Source organism: Giraffa tippelskirchi, chromosome 11 (assembly GCF_054371585.1).
Source record: "Giraffa tippelskirchi isolate mGirTip1 chromosome 11, T2T-mGirTip1v1.2.pri, whole genome shotgun sequence".
Classification (NCBI taxonomy): domain Eukaryota; kingdom Metazoa; phylum Chordata; class Mammalia; order Artiodactyla; family Giraffidae; genus Giraffa; species Giraffa tippelskirchi.
Window position 1 is genome coordinate 147,547,935 of NC_137285.1, and position 8,854 is coordinate 147,556,788.

General features: G+C 45.7%; 1 protein-coding gene across 1 annotated transcript; it reads left to right on the plus strand.

Moving 5' to 3' along the window:
- The first annotated feature begins 7,002 nt into the window (after positions 1 to 7,002).
- On the plus strand, positions 7,003 to 7,922 carry OR4B1 (olfactory receptor family 4 subfamily B member 1). Its single transcript, XM_081538013.1, is given in 4 exon segments — positions 7,003 to 7,450; positions 7,453 to 7,771; positions 7,773 to 7,819; positions 7,822 to 7,922. Coding segments are annotated over 4 exon segments (915 nt in total).
- Positions 7,923 to 8,854: the final 932 nt, after the last annotated feature.

Below are 8,854 nucleotides of genomic sequence, written 5' to 3' on the forward strand. Positions count from 1 at the left end.
GTCGGTGATGCCATCCAACCATCTCATCCTCTGTCACCCCCTTCTCCTCCTGCCCCCAATCCTACCCAGGATTAGGGTCTTTTCCAATGAGTCAACTCTTCACATGAGGTGGCCAAAGTATTGGAGTTTCAGCTTCAACATCAGTCCTTCCAATGAACACCCAGGATTGATCTCCTTTAGGATGGATTGACTGGATCTCCTTGCAGTCCAAGGGACTCTCAAGAGTCTTCTCCAACACCACAGTTCAAAAGCATCAATTCTTCGGTGCTCAGCTTTCTTCACCGTCCAACTCTCACATCCATACATGACCACTGGAAAAACCATAGCCTTGACTAGACGGACTTTTGTTGGCAAAGTAATGTCTCTGCTTTTAAATACACTATCTAGGTTGGCCATAACCTTCCTTCCAAGGAGTAAGCGTCTTTTAATTTCATGGCTGCAATCACCATCAGCAGTGATTTTGGAGCCCAAAAAATAAAGTCTAACACTGTTTCCACTGTTTCCCCATCTATTTCCCATGAAGTGATGCGCCCAGATGCCATGATCTTAGTTTTCTGAACATTGAGCTTTAAGCCAACTTTTTCACTCTCCTCTTTCACTTTCATCAAGGGGCTCTTTAGTTCTTCTTTACTTTCTGCCATAAGGGTGGTGTCATCTGCATATCTGAGGTTATTGATATTTCTCCTGGCAATCTAAGGGGTGGCTTATGCAACAGGAATTTCTTTCTCATAGTTCTGTAGGCCAGCAGCCCAAGATCAAGGTGCTGGTGGATTTGGTCTCCTGGTAAGGACATGCTTCCTGGCTTGCAGAGTCTGCCTTCCGGCTGTGTCCTGATATGGCAGAGAGAAAGAGAGAGAGAGAACAGGTTTGTCTGCTAATTCCATCATCAAGGTTCTACCCTCATTACCTCCTCTAACTCTAACTACTTCCCAAAGACTCCATCTCAAATACTATCACATTAAGGGTTAGAACTTCAGCACATGAATTTTTGGCAGACACGATTTGTCCATGGGCTTTCCTCATAGCTCAGATGGTAAAGAATCTACCTGCAATGCAGGAGACCCGGGTTCAATTCCTGGTTTGGGAAGATACCCTGGAGAAGGAAATGGAAACCCACTCCAGTATTCTTGCCTGGAGAATTCCATGGACAGAGGAGCCTGGTGGACTTAGCGACGCAAGCACCACCACCAATTAGTCCATCAGTATCAGTTCAGTTGCTCAGTCGTGTCTGACTCTTTGCGACCCCATGAATTGCAGCACACCAGGCCTCCCTGTCCATCACCAACTCCAAGAGTCCACCCAAACCCATGTCCATTGAGTCGGTGATGCCATCCAACCATCTCATCCTCTGTCGTCCCCTTCTCCTCCTGCCCTCAATCTTTCCCAGCATCAGGGTCTTTTAAAATGAGTCAGCTCTTCGCATCAGGTGGCCAAAGTATTGGAGTTTCAGCTTCAACGTCAGTCCTTCCAATGAACACCCAGGACTGATCTCCTTTAGGATTGGACTGGTTGGATCTCCTTGCAGCCCAAGGGACTCTCAAGTGGAAAATTCTGAAAGAGATGGGAATACCAGACCACCTGACCTGTCTCTTGAGAAACCTGTATGCAGGTCAGAAAGCAACAGTTAGAACTGGACATGGAACAACAGACTGGTTCCAAATAGGAAAAGGAGTACGTCAAGGCTGTATATTGTCACCCTGATTATTTAACGTATATGCAGAGTATATCATGAGAAACGCTGGGCTGGAAGAAGCGCAAGCTGGAATCAAGATTGCCGGGAGAAATATCAATAACCTCAGATATGCAGATGATACCACCTTATGGCAGAAAGTGAACAAGAACTAAAGAGCCTCTTGATGAAAGTGAAAGAGGAGAGTGAAAAAGTTGGCTTAAAGCTCAACGTTCAGAAAACTAAGATCATGGCATCTGGTCCCATCACTTCATGGGAAATAGATGGGGAAACAGTGGAAACAGTGTTAGACTTTATTTTTTTGGGCTCCAAAATCACTGCTGATAGTGATTGCAGCCATGAAATTAAGAGACGCTCACTCCTTGGAAGGAAGGTTATGACCAACCTGGATAGCATATTTAAAAGCAGAGACATTACTTTGCCAACAAAGGTCCATCTAGCCAAGGCTATGGTTTTTCCAGTGGTCATGTATGGATGTGAGAGTTGGACTATAAAGAAAGCTGAGTGCCGCAGAATTGATATTTTTGAACTGTGCTGTTGGAGAAGACTCTTGAGAGTCCCTTGGACTGCAAGAAGATCCAACCAGTCCATCCTAAAGGAGATCAATCCTGGGTGTTCATTGGAAGGACTGATGTTGAAGCTGAAACTCCAATACTTTGGCCACCTCATGCGAAGAGTTGACTCATTGGAAAAGACCCTAATCCTGGGTAGGATTGGGGGCAGGAGGAGAAGGGGACGACAGAGGATGAGATGGTTGGATGGCATCACTAACTCGGTGGACATGGGTTTGGGTAAACTCCGAGAGTTGGTGATGGACAGGGAGGCCTGGTGTGCTGCGACTCATGGGGTCGCAAAGAGTCGGACACGACTGAGCGACTGAACTGAATTGAACTGTTGGATGCTGTCAGTTCAATCATTATCGCATCCGAATCCTAAAATGTGGGCTACTACTGTACTCTTGATATAAGGTAGTGGAAAAAAGGGAGGATAGCATACAACAATTTCTACATGCATACCTACAAAAATTAGCATACAACAATTGCTATAGTTCCTGCTTCTGTAGCCAGTCAGTAGTCATCAACTAGCCCATAGCCTCTATTGCCCTTAGACACAGGCTTGTGGGATCCCTACGCCAGGTGCTATGCCCCAGGAGGTCAGATTTCCAGAGCACCCCTCCTGAAATTTTTAAAGTCTCCACTTAGTGCTCAAAGGAAGCCAGGTTTACTTCCTCATCCCTCAGGAGATTTTTTATCTCCTGAAGGATAAAGAAGTTCACTACTCAGAACTGTTCAAACTTCTTGGGTTTCAAGGATGAGAGGTTGAAGGTGCTAGGCCCTCATGTAAAAATCACATGTTGCTTATTGCACTGCTGCTTCAAGATTTAAACTGTGCATGTTGATCTGGTCTGGCTATTGTTTAAACAAGTTAGTAAACCTGCTCAGAAAGTAGAACTCTCTTCTCTTCAAGACACACAAACCGAATTTAAATTATTTTAATATTTGCGTGTATTTCCCCCTTTTTCTGCAAGCCTATGTCAATGGTTGAACTCCCTAGACAACATCTCTCAGGTTGAGCTTGTGTGTAAACATTTTTTGGGAAGTGCTCCCAGTATTAACTTCTGTATAACAGTGAAGAGGGCAGGATTGGGCAGAGGGGGAAGTCAAACCATGAATCAGTGACAGAAAGGTCTGGGAGGGTCCCCCAAGGAGCCTTAGAGCTGGGGTGGTCCTTTGGAGTTGCCTCAAGTTGAGGCAGGAGGCCCAGGTCTTCTCACCATCACACTGACCGTTCTTGCATGCTGCCTGCTGCAGACGAGGATGTGATTCTGGCGCTGCCCTGGGGGACGGCAGTGTCTGGAGAGGAACAAGGAGTCGGACGCTGGCAGCCATCCCTCCGGGCAGCTGAGGGAGTGGAGGGGCATGTGGGTGGCTCACCACAGCATCCACTAAAACCCCTTTCCTTGACTCAGGTAGCCCAATAGTGAGCATGTTTTTAAACATTCTGAATCCAGTATCGCTTGTTCTGTTGCACCCACAGAAACAGTTCCCATCGATGAACTGTTTAAAGAAAGCTATGTGAGAAAAACTCCTTCACCTCAAACTAAATTCTTAAAATGAGAGTTGCCTAGGTGTCTGGAGTTGCCGAGTTAATGGTAAGAACAATAACGTCCATGAATGCAGCTCCTATCACAGAAAAATTGCTTTCACCTGCAGTTCCGTCTCGTTTGCTTCTCTATATAACCCTGGGAAGTGGGTGGAACAGTAGCGTCAATCCATTTAACAAACTGAGAAACGTGCAAGGCAGAGGAGAGTGAAATCCACTTCAGCGTTTGGTTTTGGTATCATCCCTTTATTAGAAAACCTAGACAGCGTGTTAAAAAGCAGAGACGTTACTTTGCCGACAAAGGTCCATCTAGTCTAAGCTGTGGTTTTCCCGGTAGTCATGTAGAGAGAAAGTACACAAGAGAGATGGTTTAAAGGCAAAATTAGTGGGATGTGGTGACTGACTGGGTACGGGAATGAAAGGGAGGCATGGATTACATAGGACATCACTGCTACAAGCCTGGGCATCCTGGAGGCTGATGCTGCCCTTGAAGTATCTTTCGGGTCACACTGTTATTCTATAGCTTAGCGTCCTCACCTTCAATTCTAATCTCTGTTCAGATCCTTTCTTGAGATACTGAATGAGAATGAGGTGCTTCTTGAGGAATTTCACAATCTTATTTTGTAACCCTTCAGCTACTTGGTTTTCCAAAGTCCTGAGATGATGTCAGATACTCTTAATATTCTGGGTACTTTGTGTTCACATCACCATTCTTACTGAAAAAGGACCCAATTTTGATGAATTTATTAATATTGCTTGTGTTTGACATGAGTATCAATGTAATTTCTCTGCCACATCTATCGTCCTGGAAACCTTTATTTCTTGGGTAGACAGTTTCTGTTTCCATGGATGCTGATCCCTTTTTCTTCTGCAAATGGCCATTCCTCCTCTTTTGTCCCATAGCAGTAATTCTTCCCAAGAAATTTGACAGCTGTAGCTCCTGTTCGGATAGACAGACAGTTCTACTGTGGCTTTGACAGATATTTAGGTTGTAACAGTTTTTTCCTCCTATAAAGTGATCGTCAGGTATCATTTGGAACTTTGACGAAGCTTAATCTATCCTTTTCCTCTATGAAGGTTGAACTAATTCAGAAGCAAGGCAAAGGGAGAAGGAATTTGGGAAAAACATTACTCTTGCTACTAGAAAAGGTGATGACAGAGACTGAGGTTTAAAATTTGGTGCCAAGTGGCCTTTCTCAAACTGAGCTCTAGATTTAGGTAAAAGTCCATACCCAGCCGTGGCAGCATTGGACCTACCCTACAGAGTAGCCTGGAATTCCCAGGTGGCTCAAGTGGTAAAGACTCTGCCAATGCAGGAGATGCAGGAGGTGCAGGTTCAATCCGTGGGTTGGAAAGATCCCCTGGAGTAGGAAATGACAACCCATTTGAGTATTCTTGCCTGGAGAATCCCATGAACAGAGGAGCCTGGTGGGCTATAATCCACGGGGTTGTAAAGAGTCGGACATGACTGAGTGAGCGCGCGCAGTAACCTCTCTCTAACCCATAGAGACAGAGGTTGTCCCAGGGCAGTATAGGTCCTGTGCTCTCTACAGCATCTTGCAGGAAGAGAGAGGAAGGGCCCATCATTGCATTTCTAATTTCTCCTTCCCAATTTGCTCCACCTCCCCTATGGGAGGATGGGGCAAGGAGTGGCTATCCTTTGTAGCTTCCTGATTATGACATTGCTAGCTTGAGGGGTGTATCATAATCTATATTTCTTTAGTCTAGTCCGAGACTGTATAGATGTATAAGAGGTGTCAGTAAGTATCTTCTCCAGAGGAGTAACTCATGGAGCAATCTTCACTCTAGTTATCATATACTTTGCTGCTGGCTGCCAGCCCGTCCAACTCTTTGCGACCCCATGGACTATAGCCTACCAGGCTCCTCTGTCCATGGAATTCTCCAGGCAAGAATTCTGGAGTGGGTTGCTATTTCCTCCTCCAGGGGATCTTCCCCATCCAGGGATCAACTTTGGGTCTCCTGTATCGCAGGTGGATTCTTTACTGTCTGAGCCGCCAGGAAAGCCCCAGGTGGCGCTAGTGGTAAAGAATCTCCTTGCCAATACACGGAGATATAAGAAACGTGGATTCGACTTCTGGGTTGGGAAGCTCCCCTGGAGGAGGGCATGGCAACCCACTCCAGTGTTCTTGCCTGGAGAATCCCATGGACAGAGGAGCCTGGTGGGCTATAGTCCATGGGGTTGCAAAGAGACGGACACGACTGAAATGACTTAGCATGCACGCAAGCACCAACCTGGAACCAGGACAAGCAAGGCTGGTCAGCCACAACAGCACTCTCCGAGGATAAACTCTTTGATTTCAGGATCTGTCAGTAGTTTGAGCAGTGGGGCAAGAGGTAAGAAAGTAACAGTGAAATGATGGAGACAAACTAGTAGGTGGAACTCTCTCTAGAGTGTGTGAACATTTGTCGTATAAACACAGGTATTGAAGCTGCAAGTCTGGTGAAGGACTCTGGCCTGAGTAGGTTGAAGGCTGGCAGAGTGAAGAGAACAGTACTGAGGACAGTTTGGAAAGGGAAGGATTATCAGTGGGAAGATGATTCCCTGCCGCAGAGATGAAGGAAAGAAGGATTCAGGATAGTAGTCCATCTTGGGGATTCCCCAGTAAGATAGAGTGATGAAAATGCAATGAACATGGTTGAAGTGTAGGTGCTGAACTTGAATGGCTGCCAAAATTCAGAATATCTTAAGATGACTTAGAAAGAACCCTGGACTCCTTTCAGAAAGTCTGATCTTGAGTTCCAGAATTCACTACTTTCTGTATGCGTAGTCGCTCAGTCATGTCTGACTCTGTGCAACCCCATGGACAGCCTGGACCCCGCCAGGCTCCTCTGTCCGTGGGGATTCTCCAGGCAAGAATACTGGAGTGGGTTGCCATGCCCTCCTCCAGGGGAATCTTCCCAACCTGGGGATTGAACCCAGGTCTCCCTCGTTGCAGATGGATTCTTTACTGTCTGAGTCACCAGGGAAGCTTTCTGTGTGATCCTGGGTTAATAACCATTTCTCTGAGCCTTAGTTTTGTTTATATAAAGTGTTATTAGATTGACCATATTTAAAATTGAATGAATACATATTGGCTGAATGAGTGAGTTCATAATAGGTTTGTATTATAAAGTGGTTTATGCTAACTTGCCATAAATGAGGCAAATAAGTTACAATCAGTGTTTGTTTTATTGCAGGAATGGATTCCATGGCGAGGACCAATAATGTGACTGAGTTAATTATCACTGGTCTTTTCCAGGATCCAGAGGTGCAGAGACTGTGCTTTGTGGTGTTTCTTCCCACGTCCTTGGCCACGGTGGTGGACAATGGCCTCATTGTCCTGACGGTTAGAGTCCGTAAGGGCCTTCATTCCCCCATGTACTTCTTCCTTAGCTACCTGTCCCTGGTGGAGATCAGTTACTCCTCCACTGTTGTCCCTAAATTCATCACAGACTTACTTTCCAAGATTAAAACCGTCTCCCTGGAGGGCTGTGTGGCTCAGATATTCTTTCACTTCTTTGGAGTTGCTGAGACCTTCCTGCTCACGGTAATGGCCTATGACCGCTACGTGGCCATCTGCAAACTCCTTCTCTACACAACCATCATGAGCCGGCCCATGCCTCACCGTCTGGCGGCTGCTTCCTGGCTGGGGGGCTTTTTCACTCCATGGTGCAGATTCTCATCACCATCCAATTGCCTTTCTGTGGTCCCAGTGTGACTGATCACTACGCCTGTGACCTCCACCCCTTGTTCAAGCTCGCCTGCACTGACACCCCTGCGGAGGGGGCCACTGTGCTGGCCGACAGGGGATTAACCTCTGTCTTCTTTCTCCTCTTGGTGTCCTCCTATATTGTCATCCTGGTCAACTTGAGGAACCATTCAGCAGAGGGAAGACGCAAAGCCCTCTCTACCTGTGCCTCTCATGTCACGGTGGTCACCTTGTTCTTTGGACCCGCCATCTTCCTCTACATGCGGCCCCTCTACCTTCACCGAGGACAAGCTGGTGGCCGTGTTCTACACGGTGATCACCCCATGCTGAACCCCATCATCTACACACTCAGAAATGCAGAGGTGAAAGTTGCCATGAGGAGGTTGTGGGGCAGGAAAGTGAACTCAGGGTTGCAATAAAAGTGAAAATATGAAAAATAATTAGTATATGTAGGGTGACCAAATATGCATTCTGACTTTAGTGAATATAAGCAAGAGAGGAAAAGTTCATGTTTTTTGTTGTATTTTATTTTATTAGTTTTTACAACACTGCCCCAGGATGATGAGAATTTAATTTTCCTTTCCCTTTAGACACCACCAGAAAATTCCAAACCTCCCTTGTACTTCAGTGCTGCCATCATTAAACCCAAATTCCCCACAGAATTTGCGTTTGTAAATTATTTTCTGACTACTTCCTTTTGTGTCAGCTTTCTTTTAGTCTATCTTCATTGTCATTAAACAATAAAATATATAATTACTTAGGTACTCTAGATATGTGTGGTTCTTTAATTTCTATAAAGCTTATTTTATAAATAAAGATTTGTTGTTGATGATTTAGTTGCTAAGTGGTATCTGACTCTTTTGCAACTCTGTGGGCTGTAGCCTGCCAGGCTCCTCTGTCCATGGGATTTCCCAGTCGAGAATACTGGAGTGGATTGCCATTCCCTTCTCCAGGGGGTCTTCCTGACCCAGGAATTGAAATCATGTCACTTGCATTGGCAGGTGGATTCTTTACCGCCTACCCACCTGGGAAGCTCAAACGAAGATCTAGGTACCACTAATAAATTTACCGAATGACTGAAGAAACTTGTTTGCAAAATAGTAACTGACTTGTTCCTGAGAATCCAACCAAGCTTGCCTGTCTACTTTAAGTGATGGCATAAAGGCACCCTTTTATCAGCCTATGTGGCCTCAGACTTGCCTGGCAATTCCAGAAGACCTTGGCTTCTGCTCTGTCTAAACCTTCACTATCTCAGTCTGGTCAGAACCAGGCCTCAAAATTCTTCCAGATACCATTCTTTTCATAAAACCTGTGCCAGTTTCCTTGGGTTGGGAAGACTTAACTTCCTCTG